Source organism: Somniosus microcephalus, chromosome 24, assembly GCF_052327205.1.
Source record: "Somniosus microcephalus isolate GS21.2 chromosome 24, FLI_Smic_1.0, whole genome shotgun sequence".
NCBI classification, from domain to species: domain Eukaryota; kingdom Metazoa; phylum Chordata; class Chondrichthyes; order Squaliformes; family Somniosidae; genus Somniosus; species Somniosus microcephalus.
The window spans coordinates 13,036,361-13,054,714 of NC_141010.1; the positions used below are offsets into that span (position 1 = coordinate 13,036,361).

An 18,354-nucleotide genomic window follows, 5' to 3' on the forward strand; every position below is an offset into this window, starting at 1 on the left:
GTGGAGGGTCTGAAGCCTATCGATATGCGCGCTGGCGCATGTCATTCGTGAAAGGGCATCAGGGGATTCGTTCAGCTTGCCTGGCCGGTACAAGATCTCATAATCGTAGGTGGAGAGCTCGATTCTCCATCTCAAAATCTTGTCATTCTTGATTTTGCCCTTCAGCTTGTTATTAAACATGAAAGCCACCGAACGCTGGTCGGTGAGGAGGGTAAATCGTTTGCCTGCCAGGTAGTGCCTCCAGCGCCGTACTGCCTCCACGATCGCCTGGGCCTCTTTCTCGACCGACGAATGTCGGATCTCGGGGCCCTGTAGGGTCCTTGAGAAGAAGGCCACTGGCCTCCCCTCCTGGTTTAGGGTGGCGGCTAAGGCGAAGTCGGATGCGTCGCTCTCCACCTGAAAGGGGATGGACTCGTCCACTGCGTGCATCGTGGCCTTGGCTATGTCTCCCTTAATGAGGGAGAAGGCCGCGCACGCCTCCTCCGTGAGGGGGAAGGAAGTGGCTTTCAGGAGGGGTCTGGCTTTGTCCGCGTAATTGGGTACCCATTGGGCATAGTAGGCGAAAAGCCCCAGGGTTCTCCTAAGTGCTTTAGGGCAGTGGGGGAGGGGTAGCTCCATGAGGGGGCGCATTCTTTCTGGGTCGGGGCCGATGATTCCGTTCTCCACTACGCAGCCGAGGATGGCAAGGCGCGTGGTGTTAAACACGCATTTCTCCTTATTGTAGGTGAGGTTCAGCCGTTGGGCCGTACGGAGGAATTTCTCCAGATTCGCGTCATGTTCCTGCCGGTCGCGGCCGCAGATAGTGACGTTATCTAGGTAGGGGAATGTAGCCTGCAGTTCGTTCCGGTCAACCATCTGGTCCATCTCCCTTTGGAAGACCGAGACCCCATTAGTGACACCGAAGGGGACCCTAAGGAAGTGGTATAGGCGCCCATTCGCCTCGAAGGCGGTATACTGGCGGTCCTCAGGGTGGATAGGGAGTTGGTGGTAGGCCGACTTCAGGTCGATGGTCGAGAATACTTTATACTGTGCAATCTGATTGACCATGTCAGATATGCGGGGGAGGGGGTATGCGTCCAGCTGGGTATATCTGTTTATGGTCTGGCTGTAGTCGATGACCAGGCGGTTTTTATCGCCGGTCTTTACGACTACGACCTGGGCACGCCAGGGGCTGCTGCTCCCCTCGATAATGCCCTCTTTCAGGAGGCGCCGCACCTCAGAGCTAATGAAGGCTCTGTCCCCGGCGCTATACCGCCTGCTTTTGGTAGCGACGGGTTTGCAGTCAGGGGTAAGGTTAGCAAACAGAGAGGGTGGCGGGACCTTGAGGGTGGAGAGGCTGCAGGTGTTACACGGTGGGCGGTTTAACGTTTGCTGGTTGTTGACTGTGAGTGGGGGGAGGGGTCCACCGTATGCTAGGGTTACGCTTTGGAGGTGGGATTGGAAGTCCAGCCCTAGTAGGACGGCAGCGCAGAGATGGGGGAGGACGAGGAGTTTAAAGTTTTTATACTCCGTGCCCTTAACCGACAGGGTCACGACACAGTAGCCGCTGATGTCCGTGGCGTGGGACCTCGATGCCATCGAGATTCGGCTGCGCGTTGGTAGGACAGAGAGGGAGTAGTGGCTCACCGTGTCTGGGTGGATGAAGCTCTCCGTGCTTCCGCTGTCGAACAGGCAGGTCGTGGCGTGGCCGTTCACTTTGATGTCCATCATTGACTTGGACAGATGGTGCGGGCGGGCTTGGTCCAGGGTGACGGAAGCTAGTGTGTAGCTGAGCGAGTCGTTGTCATCTGCGGGCGAGGCGGTCGGGCGTGGTGAGTAAAATGGCGTCTCCCACGAGGTAGGGCCCCATGAGGCACTATTGGGGTCGGTTGCCTTAATCAAAGATGGCCGCCCCCATGACTCATGTGTGGGGATGCTGGCCTCAGTTGCCCTAAACAAAGATGGCCGCCCCCATGACTCATGTGTGGGGATGCTGGCCTCAGTTGCCCTAAACAAAGATGGCCGCCCCCATGACTCATGTGTGGGGATGCTGGCCTCAGTTGCCCTAAACGAAGATGGCCGCCCCCATAGTTCACATGCGGCACTGCTGGCCTCTGAGGATCCGCTCCTGCAGGCCTTGGAGAAGTGGCCTTTCTTCAGGCAGGTTTTACATATGGAGTTCTTGGCTGGGCAGCGCGACCTCGGGTGCTTCTCCTGGCCACAAAAAAAACAGCCGGCGGCCCGATCGCGGATGCCCGATGGCGGGGCCGGTCGGGTCCGGGACGCCGACGCAGAGGTAGGTCCCGGGGGCGGCGCTGGGAAGGGTGCTGTGGTAGGGGTCGGGCCCGAGTCCCAGGGTCGCGAGCAGTACCTGGTGAATGCTTCCTGATCTTGGTGGGCCACTTCCAGGGAGATAGCGAGGGCTTCAGCTTTTTCCATGCTGAGGTCTTTAGCTTCCAGCAGTCTTTGCCGTGAGTACTCGGACCGTAGGCCTTTCAGGAATGCGTCGCGGATATTATCTTCAGTATTTTCGGCTGCCGACACCGATTTAAACTCACAGTTCCTGGCGAGTGCATATAGCGCCTGTGAGAATTCGGCTACTGATTCTCCTGGCTGTTGCGGCCGTGATCTTAGGAGGTGCCTAGCGTACATGTAGTTTACCGGGGTCCGGTACTTCTGTTTCAGCAGGTTGATGGCGGTCTCGTAGGTAGTCATGTCCTCGATGAGAGTGTATACTCTCGGGCTCAGTTGTGCCTGCAGGACACTTAGTTTGGATGCCTGAGGGACGCTGGATTCTCTCAGGTATGATTCGAAGCAGACCAGCCAGTGTTTAAAGTCTGCGGCTGAGTTTGCTGCTCGTGGGTTCAGGTCCAGGTACGGCGGTCTGAGGGCTCGCAGCCAAGCTGGCTGGTGTGGCTGTGCTCCTGGGAGCTGCGCTGGTGGCTCCTCCGCCGGTTGTGACTCGTTGTCGGACATCATTAAATTTAGTCAATAAAATTGATATACCTATCAATTCCTCCAATAAAAGGCGAAGAGTTACGAAGGTGACTAAAGGTTTTTATTGACTAAATAACAGAGCCCACTCTCGTGGGTGATCCGATCCAAGCAGGAGGAATACCAGCCAGTCGCTCACCTTTATACCTGGCCTGGTGGGTGGAGCCAAGGCGGAGTCGGCAGTGGTCATCCCAGGTATAGCAGTGTGGCAAGAGGCGACCTCGTACCGTGATACAATAGTGGTCAGTGATACAGTTATAACGAACAGTGGTGAACAGTGCTAACTACTAACAGTGATACGATAGTGAACGTGGTTTACCACAGTGCCAATTAATTGCCTGTTAACAGGTAGTTAACAGGCAGTTTTTTGGAGGATCCCTATTTTCAGCCCTGAAGTGTGGGCTTCCCGACGGCTCCGAACCGCGCCAGGATCAGCGAGGCAGGCCGTCGGTCTGCGGGGGTCGGAGGGGTCGAAATGTCCGGTGTGCAGGTGAGTGATGAGTGCAAGTGTGGAGAGGTAAGTGTGTGAGGTGAGTGTAAAGTGTTTTATAAGTTTTTACTTACCTTTACTTCTTCCTGCAGGCTTCCTCCCTTCAGGTCTCGGGAGTCCCTCATCTCACCAGCACAGAAAGCAGAATGGCCGCTGAACTGTCAAAAGCTGCAGCCTTCTGCTTTCTGCTCAGGAGAGATCTCTAACTGAGCCTGAGTGGAAGGGCTCAACTTAGAGGACAGATTGTCAGTGTTTGACAGCTTCACAGAGCCGTCAAACGTTGACATTCATCTGTCAAAAGCTCTTGACAGATGAAACGTCACTCGCTGACGTCACCAGCAACCGGCTTTCCCTTAACTGGCCTGCTGAGTCTGCTGGGTGGGCTTAACCAGGTCAATCAAGGGAAAATAGCGTGGATTGGCCACAAGTCGATGGAGGCGGGACTAAAACCCGACAAGTGGGAGTCCCGCCCCCAAAAGCTCCCCATTGAGAAAATCCAGCCCTAACCCACAACTACATTGCGATAGTTAACATAGCAAAAGTGAACGGGGACATTGTAACACTAGTAATTTACCGTGGTAAATTGTGATAGAAGGAAGTGAGGTTAATGGACAGGAACTGCAGACCTCCCTGGAAGATTTTTAACAATCTATAGATACCCCACGAAAACCACGTGATTATAGTTCACACACAGGAAGTGATATAAACACCGTTAGGGCAAGTTTCAGCACAGGCTATCTTGAGTTTCTCCAGGATATGAGCCTGCCCCTTCCTCAACCAGGATAATGTAACAATGCTCCTTTAACTTTACCTTAGAAGAATGTTCCTTACTAAAATTTCCATTGCCAAGATGCATAACCCTAGTGGCCCCTCTCAGACAGATAGTCAATTTATGGGTGGATTTCACCAATGCGTGGCCCCTGACAGACAGCCTGAACCACTGCCAGCACAGATGAAGAGCTCAATGAGCGTCCCCACACGATTTTCTGTCTATAAGAAGTTTCCTTTGCCAGCAAATAGTATGCATTTTTTTAAAAACTCAAAAAATTTTAAGGAGAATTTTGCAGACACTGTGGGCTGGATTTTCATTGAAGAGTCGGGTAGGAGGCAGGACTACGACATTCGGGGTTGTAGTCCCACCTCCATCGAGTTCTAGCCAACCCATGCGATTTAGACTTGATTGACCTTGTTGAGCCCGCCCAGCAACAGGTGACGTCACAGATTGACATTTCATCTGTCAAGACCTTTTGACAGATGAAATATCAGTGTTTGACAGCTGTTTGAAGCTGTCAAACACTGACAATCTGTACTCCAGGTTAATTCCTTCCTGTCAGGATGATTTAGAGATCTCCCCGGAACAGAAAGCTGAATGCTGCAATTTTTGACAGCTCGCGGCCATTCTGCTTTCTGTGCCGGTGAGATGAGGGACTCCCGAGACCTGAAGGAAGGAAGGCTGTAAAGGTAAGTAAAACTTATTTAAACACTTTACACACACCAAACACACTTACCTCTGCACTCATGCACCCATCACTCATCTGAACACTGGACACCTCGAACCCTCCAAGCCCTTCAGCCCGACGGTCCGCCTTGCTAACTTGGCGTGGTTTGGAGCTGTTGGGAATCCCACACTTCAACATTAAAAATAGGGATTAGGCTAAAAACTGCCTGTTAACTACCCGTTAACAGGCAGTTAATTGGCACTAATCCTCTTCCTGCCTCGGGGAGGCGGGTCCCAGTGCGGGGCGGGTACCCGCCTCCTTTGAAACTGGCATGGAGGCGGGTTGGGGGCGGGATGGGTTTGGGACACCCGATTTCAGGATTATAACCCCCCTCCCACCTCCACGGCCCAATGAAAATCCTGCCCTGAGTGTTTCACTTACGTGGTGTCTTGTTGGCGTGCCACGGAGCGGAATTTGTCACAAAGCCATATTTTGCAGCACTGACGATCAGCCGTGTTCCCAGGCGGTACTGTAGCTTGATTAACGCCACTCCATCCTTGTTGGTGGTTCCTGTGGCCGACCAGGACTGGTTTGTGTAAACATCTACCGCAGCCTCCGCCAGAGGCGAGAAGTCACAGTTATCAAAGACTTGCACTTTTATAGACACCTCTGGGGAAAAAAGAGAGGATAAAAGGCACGTTAATATTATCCTACAATTAAAGTATAGTTTACATTCAGCGCAAGTGAACATTAAGGGAGTATTTCAAGCTGGAGGTCCACATTGAATTACATGGGAGTTCTGCTATCCTCTGCAGCCATAGCTCAGGACACTCTTGTACCAGTTATGGACAGAAAACAGAACAAAGGTATAATGAAGCTCATGCTAGAACTGGAATTAACATAGAACATCAAATCTTAAAGCAGCACTCCAGATGTCTCAATGAATCAGGAGGGAGGGCCACATTGCAGTGCACAAACCTCAGGATTACACGAATAATTGTCATCTGCGACCAGCTCCATAACTTTGCCTTGCAAAGGCGCCTCGTGTTGTAGGTGGAAGAACAGGATGGTGAAGAATTATCTGCTGAACCTGTAAGGAGGACTGATACACCAGACACCAATGTGTACCAAAGCTATTACATAGCTACACACCCAATCTGCAGAGCAAGCATCCCCAAACCTCCTTTGCCTACATTTTCATGCTCAGTTCCTCAAATACTATCTATCCCCATCTTATGGGGCTCTTTTTAGTTTAAACAATGACAAATAAGTACTCCGCACAATGCTCAAGTCATTTATGTGGCGCATGAATCATAGAATCATAGAAATTTACGGCACAGGAGGAGGCCATTCGGCCCATCTTGTCTGTGCTGGCTGACAAAGAGCTCTCCAGCCTAATCCCACTTTCCAGCTCTTGGTCCATAGCCTTGTAGGTTACGGCACTTCAAGTGCATATCCAAGTACTTTTTAAATGTGTTCAGGGTTTCTGCCTCTACCACCCTTTCAGGCAGTGAGTTCCAGACCTCCACCACCCTCTGGGTGAAAAAATTTCCCCTCAACTTCCCTCTAAACCTCCTACCAATTACTTTAAACCTATGCCCCCTGGTTATTGACCCTTCTGCTAAGGGAAATAGGTCCTTCCTATCCACTCTATCTAGGCCCCTCATAATTTTATACACCTCAATCAAGTCTCCCCTCAGCCTCCTCTGTTCCAAAGAAAACTAAACCCAGCCTATCCAATCTTTCCTCGTATCTAAAATTCCCCAGCCCAGGCAGCATCCTCGTAAATCTCCTCTGCACCCCCTCTAGTACAATCACATCCTTGCTGTAATGTGGTGACCAGAACTGCACGCAGTATTCTAGCTGCGGCCTAACTAGTGTTTTATACAGTTCAAGCATAACCTCCCTGCTCTTGTATTCTATGCCTCAGCTAATAAAGGCAAGTATCCTGTATGAATATTGCCAAATTACTTTGGTGCAGTGCTACCTCTTTGCCCTTGTTCTTTGTTTCACACGTGCAACACAAAACCAACTATTCATTTGAAGCGATTCCCTTGGGGAAGGAGTGAGCATAAAGGGTAGCTGCGGAGTTTCACTGACAATCGCTTGGGATTCTCAGGGCCTAGGACCTCCTTGGGGGATGTGCATTGCAAGGCTCCTGCATCTGAGTCAATCACTGCGATGGCCGCTGGGTCTAACCTGCTTTTTATCACCACCGCCTGTGGTTCAGGGATAGCAGAGTGAGGTTGTGGTCTGTGTCAGAAATTGCCTCCCTCCTCTCCCTGACTCCTTGGACTAGAGCTCCCAGGAGCTGGATGGTAAACTGGGCTTTCCTCCAGAGTTCTATTCTTTAGCAGTTTTGCCCCGTTAACAGCTGCCCTGCAGGGCCTCCCCAGCAATATCTCAGCTGCTTAAATGGCTCCTAGTTGCAGTTCACAGCTGACCGTCAGGAGTCTTGATTCTGCCACGTATTGAATGGCCTGTCATTAAATTACACTTTTACAGAGAAGCTGCAAGAACCTGTAAAATGAAGGACGCTTAGTGACTTCCAAAAACCTAAAGTAATGCTCAGTTAGCCCCTCGATCGTGCACCGAGTAATTTCCAGGCTAACTCTTTGGGCTCGATTTTCAGTGTGCCATGGAGGCGGGATTGGAGGCGTGCGGGGGGTTAAAATCCTGAAATCGGGGGTCCCGACACAATCCCGCCCCCAACCCGCCTCCATGCCAGTTTCACAGGAGGCGGGTACCCGCCCCACACTGGGACCCGCCTACCTGAGGCGGGAAGGGATTAGTGCCAATTAACTGCCTGTTAACAGGTAGTTAACAGGCAGTTTTTAGCCTAATCCCTATTTTAAAGCTTGAAGTGTGGGATTCCAGACGGCTCCAAACCACGCCAAGTTAGAGGAGTCGGGCCGTCGGGTTGAAGGGCTTGGAGGGATCGAGATGTCGGTGTTCAGGTGAGTGATGTGTGCATGAGTGCAAAGGTAAGTGTGTTTGGTGTGTCTAAAGTGATTAATAAGTTTTACATACATTTTCTTACCTTTTCAGCCTTCCTTCCTTTAAGTTCGGGGAGTCCCTCATCTCATCGGCACAGAAAGCAGAATGGCTGCGATCTGTCAAAAGCGACAGCCTGCAGCTTTCTGTGTAGGAGAGATTTCTAACTGAGTCTGTGGAGAAGGACTCATGTTAGAAGCAAGACTGTCAGTGTTTGACAGCTTCAAACAGCTGTGAAACACTGATATTTCATCTGTCAAAACGTCTTGGCAGATGAAATTTCAGTCTGTGACGTCACCTCTTGCTGGGCGGCCCTTAATTGTCCTGCTGAGCCCACTGGGCAGGCTCAACAAGGTCAATCAAGTTAAGATCGCGTGGATTGGCCGCATCTCGATGGAGGCGGGACTACAATCCCGAAAGTTGTAGTCACGCCTCCAACCTGACTCCTGAATGAAAATCGTGCCCTTTATCTCCCTGCAAGTGAGCACCGAAAGAACCATACGGTGTAGAAGGAGGCCATTCGGCCCATCATGCCTGTACCGGCTCTTTGAAAGCTACCCCATTAGCCCTTGGACCATGTACAGCAGGCACCTCAAAGCACTGGAGGGGTACCACCAACGCTGCCTCCGCAGGATCCTGCAAATCAATTGGCAGGATAGGCGCACCAATGTCAGTGTTCTCGCTCAGGCCAACCTCCCCAGCATCGAAGCTTTGACCACGCTCGATCAGCTCCGATGGACGGGTCACATCGTCTGCATGCCCGATATGCGACTCCCAAAACAAGCGCTCTACTCGGAGCTCCGACACGGCAAGAGAGCCCCAGGTGGGCAGAGGAAACACTTCAGGGACACCCTCAAAGCCTCCTTGAAAAAGTGCAACATCCCCACCGACACCTGGGAATCCCTGGCCCAAAACCGCACAAAGTGGAGGAGAAGCATCCGGGAAGGCGCCGAACACCTCGAGTCTCTTCACCGGGAGCAAGCGGAAGCCAAGTGCAGGCAGCGCAAGGAGCGCACGTCAACCCAAGCACCCCACCCACCCGTCCCTTCAACCACCGTCTGCCCCACCTGTGACAGAGACTGTAGGTCCCGCATTGGACTCATCAGTCACCTGAGAACTCATTTTTAATGTGGAAGCAAGTCATCCTCGGTTCCCAAGGGACTGCCTAAGAAGGAGAAGACCCCATTAGTCCCACTCCCTGGCTCTTTCCCCATGATACCCTGCTATGCCGACAATTAAGAAAGAAACATGATCCATTTGCACATTTTTTGAGAGATCTCGTTCTGTAGTTTTTATTTAAGAACGTATACAGTGAACACAAAGAATATCACGTGGGGGGAAACGGGGCTGGGAAGAGTCACAGACCCAATGGTCAGGGAGCCGAATTCACATCAGAGGGGAAACATTCATTAATTCGGTGATCTTGTCATTTAATCTGCACATGTTTAATGAAACTCCTCTGCACGGTCCTGGCCCAGTAACTGCAGCAAAAACAACTCCCCGATGAGGTAATCAGCAACTCATCATCTCAACAAAAATATACAAAAATGCGATGGCAGCTTCATGGGAAAAAAAAAGTGTTTTTAGTTTGGCCAAAAGAAAGAAAAGACTGAAATTCATGAAGAGCTGCATAACATCTGCCACCAACATCCCAAAGCTCCTCACACACGCATTGAATTACTGTGAGGAGCGCGACTACTTTATGCAGGCACAATGGCAGCAATTCTCCTCAATAACAACAACTTGCATTTATATAGCGCCTTTAGCATAGTAAAACATCCCAAGGCGCTTCACAGCAGCGTAATCAGGCAAAAGTTGACGGTCCAAAGAAGTGGGATCGCTTTTTTTCATCATGATCGTTCAAGGTTGTGTTTAACTCATTGCATTCTATGCTTGCCCACAAATGAAACTAAATAAGTCAGCCAAACAATCTTTTATAAAGAGAGTGTTCCTTTCAACAACAAATGGGGGAAGAGGAGGAGGATCCCTCACAGCTCTTTGCAACTCTCGCTTCTACTGTGTCAGCCGTGGCTCCGTGGGTAACACCCTCGCCTCTGCATCAGAAGGTTGTCGGTTCAACCCGCACTCCAGGGACTTGAGCACAGAAAGCTCGGCCTGCAGTGCTGAGGGAGCGCTGCACTGCTGGAGGTGCTGTCTTTCGGATGAGATGTTAAACTGAGGTCTCGTCTACTCTCTCAGGTGGACGTAAAAGATCCCTTGGTGCTATTTCGAAAAAGAGCAGGGAAGTTATCCCCGGTGTCCTGGCCAATATTTGCCCCTCAATCAACATCACCAAAACAGATTATCTGGTCATTATCAGATTGCTGTTTGTGGGAGCTTGCTGTACGCGATTGGCTGCTGCGTTTCCCACATTACGATAGTGACTCCACTTCAGAAAGTACTTCATTGGCTGTGAAGCGCTTTGGGACAACCTATGGTTGTGAACGGTGCTATAAAAATGCAAGTCTTTCTTTTATACTGATGCAAGTCGCTCCCCTTTAACCAGTGACATGCTGCCTTACAATGTGACGATCAGCTGCTGATCTGTATCGAGGGAACAGGCTTTGAATTTATCCGGTTACAAGGCTGCTTGCACATGTACAGGCCATGTTGTGAATTTAGCTGTTAATGAAGTTATGCTAGGAGGCAGCTCTCTGAATCCATGGAAACCGATTAAAAAAAAACACAACCTGCATTTAAATGGCGCCTTCCACAACCTCAGGACGTTCCGAAGCGCATCACAGCCATCAAAGTACTTCTGAAGTGCAGTCATTGTTGTAATGCGGGGAAACACAGCAGCCAATTTGACACATCAAGCCCCACAAATAGCAGAGATAAATGACCAGATAATCAGTTTCATTGGTGTTAGTTGAGGGATAAATCACAGAAATCACACACAGAAACCCCACAGTGCAGATAGAGGCCATTTCGGCCCATCGAGCCTGCACCGACACATATCCCACCCGATCCCCGTAACCCCTACACCAACACATATCCCACCCTATCCCTGTAACCCCACGTATTTAATCCCCCTAACACTAAGGGTCAATTTATCATAGCCAATCAACCTAACCCGCACATCTTTGGACTGTGGGAGGAAACCGGAGCACCCGGAGAAAACCCACGCAAACACGGGGAGAATGTGCAAACTCCACACAGACAGTCACCCGAGGCTGGATTCGAACCCGGGTCCCTGGCGCTGTGAGGCAACAGTGCTAACCACTATGCCACCGTGGAGAGGACACCGGGAGAACGCCACTGTTCTTGAAATAGTGCCAGGCTAGGGTACAGTAGCGTAGTGGTTATATTACTCGACTAGTAATCTCAAGACCTGGACTAATAATCCAGAGAATTTGAGTTCATTATCACATTGCTGTTTGTGGGAACTTGCTGTGCGCAAGTTGGCTGCCACGTTTCCTACATTACAACAGTGACTACAGTTCAAAAGTACTTCTTTGGCTGTAAAGCGCTTTAGGATGTCCTGAGGTCGTGAAAGGCGCTATAGAAATGCAAGTGTTTCTTTTTTCAAATGCCACCATGGCAGTTTGAGAAGTTGAATTTAGTTCTAAAAAAAAGTCAATAAAAAGCTGGGGCGCGACCTTGCCAGCCCTGGGGAGGCGGGTTTGGAGGCGGGACTGCCGGGGAAATGGTAGAATCTGGGGGCGCGTGCCCATCCCACCTCCGTGCCATCTTCCCGGGAGGCGGGTAGCCGACCCGCACTGGGTCCCGTCTCCTGGAGGCGGGAAGGGGATTACAGCCACTTATGTGCCTGTTTACAGGTAGTTAAGAGGATTATCCCCATTTTTCCAGCAGAGGTGCAGGCTTCCCGACTTCGGGAAGCCCCACCAGGGTCACCGAGGCGAGCAGTGGGTCTGCGGGGGTCGGAGGGGGGCAAAAGTGCGCTGTGGAGGTAAGTGATGGGTGCAAGTGTGGAGAGGTAAGTATGTGAGGAGAGTGAAAAGTGATAGAAAATGTTTACTTACCTTTGTTTCTTCCTGCAGGCTTCAACAGTTGGGGATGCGGAGAGTCTCGCATCTCACCGGCAGAGATGACAGATGGCTGCTGCATTCTCCGATGCAACAACCATCTAATTTCTGCTCACAAAAGAGGTTTGATGAGTCTTGAATACAAGAACTCATCAAACAACAGAGAATGTCAGTGTTTGACAGCTTCACAGAGCTGTCAAACGATGAGAATTCATCTGTCAAAATTTTTTGACAGATGAAACGTCATACGCTGACATTCTCTGTAACCGGCTTCCCCTTAATTGGCCTGCTAAGCCTGCTGGGCTGGCTTAACAAGGCCAATCAAGGGAAAATAGCGTGGGTTGGCCACAAGTCGATAGAGGCGGGACTAAAACCCGACAAGCAGCAGTTCTGCCTCCAACACGCCCCCATTAACAAAATCACCCTCCTGGTATCAATGAAAGTGACCAGGAAGCTGTCTGGTTGTTAGAATAACACAACCGGTTCACTAATGACATTCAGGGAAGGAAACCTGCCATCCTTACCCGATCTGGCCTGTACCTGACTTCAGTCCCACGCCAACTTGTTTGACTCTTAACTGCCCTCTGAAGTAAGCTACTCAGTTGTTTCAAACCACTACAAACATGGAATGAAGAGGGTCAAGAAGGAGGTCCACCACCACCTTCTCAGGGGAACTAGGGTTGGACAATAAATGCCAGCTGACATGAATCTGTCATTCATGTGGAAATTACTTATGAAGTAATACTGGGCTGCCTGCTGGTGGCGCTGTCCAGGGAGAGTATAAATACTCGGGCACGGGCCCAGCTTGCTCAGGACATTCTTTAACAGGAGCTAGTGAAGGACACAACTAGATCTCCATGTTGAAAAACAGTTGATTAAAGCTTTGTTTAACGCTTAGACCAAGTGCCTAGTAGTTTTCTTACATCAGCAGCCTTGCCAGCAACACCCACATCCCAAGAACGAATTTTTAGAAAATGCCATCATTCCCGTTCACCTGAGAGGCTAGATGGGGTCTTGATTTAAAGCCACATCTGAAAGGCAGCACCTCCAACAGTAAAGCATTCTGGTTTCAGCCTAAATTATGTGCTCAAGTCTCTGGAGTAGGGCTTTAGCTCACGGCCTTCTGACTCCGAGATGAGACCGCTGGCACTCAGCCACAGCCGACGCCACCGGCACTAATACATAAGAAAATCTATGACATTTCTCAATTAAGCAAATGGCACTGGTGTGCGGCTTTCAATGAATCAATTTACCAGTAACAAATATAAGAAAACTATAAGCTTTTTAAACAAGTCTCGCACACACACATTTCATATTTTTGAAGGGCGTCTTAACAAAAACAGCATTTGAAACTTAACTCATTCATGAGGTTTTGAGGTGGGGGAGGTTACATAAGAACATAAGTCTTAGGAGCAGGTGTAGGCTATACGGCCCCGTGAGCCTGCTCCGCCATTCAATAAGATCATGGCTGATCATCGACCTCAACTCCACTTTCCCGCCCGACCTCCATATCCCTTGATTCCCCTAGAGTCCAAAAATCTATCGCTCTCAGCCTTGAATATACTCAAAGACTCAGCATCCACAGCCCTCTGGGGCAGAGAATTCCAAAGATTCACAACCCTCTGAGTGAAGAACTTCCTCCTCATCTCAGTCTTAAATGGCCAACCCCTTATCCTGAGACTATGCCCCCCTAGTTTTAGACACTCCAGCCAGGAGAAAGAACCTCTTAGCATCTACCCGATTGGTCAATCCCCCTCAGAATCTTGTACGTTTCAGTGAGATCACCTCCCATTCTTCTGAACTCCAGAGAGTATAGGCCCATTCCTGACAGTATTCTACAGGTTGTAGCAGGAAAGGTCTCATTTGGAACGACTGCTGAATCTTCCAATCCTTGGCAATCATGGAGCAAAGATTCAGTGGAGCAGAGTTGAGGCCAATGTCAGTAGTAGCTCGGAATGATTTACATTACAGCACTGAACATCACGCCTGGACTGTAAATCCCCTTTCACTGGGTGGCTGGGTGTCCCAAGCCATCTGTTTGATCCATTAAGTGAAATCCTAATGATCTGATCCCACGGGCTTACTGCACACTGGATGCAACTAAATCACCGAGAGGGTCAAGCAGCAGTTCGTATTGATGGGTGCATTATGGCAAATAGGAAACATTAATATATGAAAACTGCCCTTGTATAACCAACAGTAAATTCATCAGAATATTTCTGGGAAGACTTGGCAAATATCATATTTCTGAACCTTACCCGGGTAATTTCAGGTTATTCAGTTCAAGAAAGAAACAAAGAAGGTAGAAAGCCTTGCATTCATATAGCGCCTCAAAGCGCTTCACGGCCAATTAAGTATTTTTGAAGAGTAGTTTTAAAAAAACATTTTTTTATTCATTCACGGTATGTGGGCGTCGCTGGCAAGGCCAGCATTTATTGCCCATCCCTAATTGCCCTTGAGAAGGTGGTGGTGAGCCGCCTTCTTGAACCGCTGCAGTCCGTGTGGTGAAGGTACCCCCACAGTGCTGTTAGGGAGGGAGTTCCAGGATTTTGACCCAGTGACGGCGATATATTTCCCAAGTCCAGATGGTGTGTGATCTGGAGGGCAACTTGGAAGGTGTTGTAATGTAGGAAACACAGCAGCCAAATTGTACACAGCAAGCTGCCACAAACAGCAATGTGATAATGACCAGATAATCTGTTTTAGTGATGCTGGTTAACGGATAAATATCGGCCAAGATATCGGGAAAAAATTCCCATGCTCTTCTTCAAGTGACACTTGATCTTTTATGTCCACCCGAGAAGCCTCGGTTTAACGTCTCATCCGAAAGAAGGCACCTCCGACAGTGCAGCACTCCCTCAGTACAGCACTGAAGTGTCAGCCTGAATTTTGTGCTCAAGCCCCTGGCGTGGGGTTTGAACCAGAGGCGAGAGCGCTACCAACTGAGCCTAGGCTGACACTTCAAAAATGTAAAGAAGCAAGCTGGAATATAGGTTTCCTGCGCCAGCATTTGTCCTGTGTATTGGGATCACTGCAACCATTGAAGTCTTTCTGTGCTCATTTGCTGAGCTTTACAGGCTCCCAGAGGACATGGGTTAGCACAGCAGTGTGTCACTGAGACAATTAGTGCACTCCATCAGTGCTTGCTGAACTAAAATTTTGTTATAACCTACACTATCCTCTGCAGCTGCCCATTCTCATAGATTCACCCAAGGAAAGCCTTAAAAAACAGTGGAGGTCTTCACCATGTCCCAAGTAGTATTTGCTGATTTTGGACACATACCCAGGAAATAGTGAAGATTTTTATACATTCCCGGCAGTATTCTACTGGAGTAGATCACTTGCCTGGCGTCTGGAGCGGGGATGGAGGCCCAGTAGAGTCACAAAGAATTCGGGGGGCGGGCAGAAGAGGCAATCTTTATTAAAAAAAGAGAAAAAATATATAAAACTGTATCCTAGCGTGTGTCATTGCCTTCAGAGGGGGAAAAATTGGATGTGGGGGGGAAATAAAATCCTTTCCAAGATCAACATTGGCCAATGCTGCGTACCTCATACTGCGCTGTACTGCTGTGAAATGATTATTTTGGACTGGAGCCTTGGCTGTTCAAGTCTATTTTCTTCACAAGATGATGATGATTCATGATGCCTGAGTGTTAATTTATGAGACAGAAGTTGACACAAGACTACAGCAAGTGTTCAGCAGCTGGAGTTTACACAGCTGTGCGAGGGCGGGTGGGTGGCAGGGGGCGGGGGGGCTGTGGCAGTCGGGGGGGGGGGATGCGGAAGCAGCACTCTGTGTCTCGGCTACACGCCTGTCATGGTCCATGGCTGTGGCAATACCTTCTCCACAGCCGACGCTGCCAAGAGAGCTCTGGTGCCCCTGCGGCCCACTGCCGGCTGAAGCAACCAAGGGGAAACAACTTGAATCACTTCCCTGCTAAATGATTGCTCAAATTTTTAATTTTAATTCAGACTATTCTGCAATCCCCCCTCCCTCCATGCCCTCCCCAAATGTTATTCCCTCATTTTCTGAAGGCAGAAGTCATGCTGGCTTATAGTTCCACCAGCAGCCCTCTCCAGTGCCTAAGTGAACACCCTGCGCGGTTAAGCGCACACTGACCTTAGGCAGGCTTTTCAAAGGCAACATCAAAGCCAAACTCAATACTGGCCATTATTTTAATTTCATTGTTCATTCTGGTGTGACTGTGGGCTGGATGCAAGCCAAACACTTGGTTCAAATTCAGACTCCGAAGTGGCAAATCATTGAAATCACGGTGCGACGGCAAGCAGCCAAAGGCGTAGCTCTTGACCTTCTACATCCACACCCAGCAGGGGTCAATTGGTAGTGATCAGAAAGTCCCCATTTTTTCAGGATTCACTCCGGCCCTGTTCACGTGGGAGGTATTTGATTTTTTCACTCAATCCAAAAGCCAAAGAACAAACTAAACAAGTTTGAAATGAGCTTTGCAAAACATGTCCCGCCAAATTGCGAGATTCACTTCAGAGGTGCAATCAACACTGGAAAGATGAAAAAACAAAAAAATATTTTAAATCGGCATCTGAAAGAAAAAGAACATTCTCCCTCTTTTAGATGCTGACTGATCAGTTGTCCATGTCTGGACTTTCCTGTTTTTATTTCTTTATTCATCCCAGTGTGATTGTGGGCTGGATATCGACCAAAACAGTTGACCGGACCTGGTGCGGCAGGAAATTACTTGAAGCATGGTTCCTGATCTCGGGTGTACTATCAGTCGTGGCATCAAGCAGCCTTGGCCATGAGGGAATAAGAATGAAGATCAATCTACCTCAAGCCACTATTGAACACCTCGTAGCAACCAGCTGTGGAATGATTTAGGCAGAGAACTGGAACTGCCCACCAATTCTATCAGGGAATGGCACTTGCTCTACACCACCTGAAGAAGAGGAAGGTGGGAAAAAAAATGGGAAAAAAACTTGGTTAAATTCAAGTGTAGGCAAAATGGATCTAGATTCCAAGTCCAGGAGAAACGTTTCTATTTTAGTTGTCAGCCTTGTCCCATTGGTCACACTCTTGTACCGAGTCAGTAGGTTGTGGGATCAAGTCCCACTCCAGAGACTTAGGCACATATCCAGGCTGACACTTCAGCGCAGTACTGAGGGAGTGCTGTACTGTTGGAGGTGCCGTGTTTTGGATGAGACATCAAACCGAGGCTCTGTCTTCCCGCTCAGGTGGGTGTAAAAGAACCCATGGCACTATTTCGAAGAACAGCAGGGGAGTTCTGCCAGTGCTCTGGCCAACATTTAGCCCTTAATCAACAGGTTACCTTTTTGTTTATTCGTTCCTGGGATGTGGGCATCGCTGGCAATGCCAGCATTTGTTACCCATCCCTAATTGCCCTTATGAAGCTGGTGGTGAGCCGCCTTCTTGAACCGCTGCAGTCCGTGTGGTGAAGGTGCTCCCACAGTGCTGTTAGGTAGGGAGTTCTAGGATTTTGACCCAGCGACGATAAACGATCAGCGATATACTTCTAAGTCAGGATGGTGTGTGACTTGGAGGGGAACTTGGAGATGGTGGTGTTCCCATGAGCCTGCTGCCCTTGTCCTTCTAGGTGGAAGAGGTCACGGGATTGGGAGGTGCTGCCGAAGAAGCCTTGGCGAGTTGCTGCAGTGCATCTTGTAGATGGCACACACTGCAGCCACGGTACGCCAGTGGTGGAGGGAGTGAATGTTTAAGGGGGTGGATGGGGTGCCAATCAAGCGGGCTTCTTTGTCCTGGATGTTGTCGAGCTTCTTGAGTGTTGTTGGAGCGGCACTCATCCAGGCAAGTGAAGAGTATTCTATCACACTCCTTACTTGTGCCTTGTAGATGGTAGAAAGGCTTTGTGGAGTCAGGAGGTGAGACACTCGCCGCAGAATAACCAGCCTCTGACCTGCTCTTGTTGCCACAGTATTTATGTGGCTGGTCCAGTTAAGTTTCTAGTCAATGGTGACCCCCAGGATGTTGATGGTGGGGGGCTTCGGTGCTGGTAATACCGTTGAATGTCATGGGGAGGTGGTTAAACTCTCGATTGTTGGAGATAGTCATTGCCTGGCACTTCTGAATGTCATCCAGGTCTTGTTGCATGTGGGCATGGACTGCTTCATTATCTGGGATTTTGAATGGCACTGAACACTGTGCAGTCATCAGCGAACATCCCCATTTCTGACCTTATGTTGGAGGGAAGGTCATTCTGAAGATGGTTGGGCCTAGGACACTGCCCTGAGGAACTCCTGCAGCGATGTCCTGGGGCTGAGATGTGAGGAGTGCTTTGGAATAGTCAAGTCTAGAGGTAACAAAGGCATGGATGAGGGTTTCAGCAGCAGATGAGCTGAGGCAGGGGCGGAGTCAGGCGAAGTTACGGAGGTGGAAATAGGAGGCCTTAGTGATGGTGCGGATATGTGGTCAGAAGCTCATTTCAGGGTCAAATATGACGCCAAGATTGCGAACAGTCTG

The 18,354-nt window shown here is 49.6% G+C and overlaps 1 protein-coding gene across 4 annotated transcripts in view; it reads right to left on the minus strand.

Annotated features, from left to right (window-relative positions):
• The window catches only part of fam171a2a (family with sequence similarity 171 member A2a), a 405,278-nt gene that overhangs the window by 271,681 nt on the left and 115,243 nt on the right, over positions 1 to 18,354 (minus strand). For all 4 annotated transcript variants that reach the window (XR_015073442.1, XM_085966228.1, XM_085966229.1 and 1 more), the window contains exon 2: positions 5,344 to 5,571. Coding sequence is in view for 3 of the 4 variants with exons in the window: in XM_085966228.1 (XP_085822354.1) it covers positions 5,344 to 5,571 (228 nt within the window). In the remaining variant the exon portion in view is untranslated. The remainder of the gene's footprint in view (positions 1 to 5,343; positions 5,572 to 18,354) is intronic.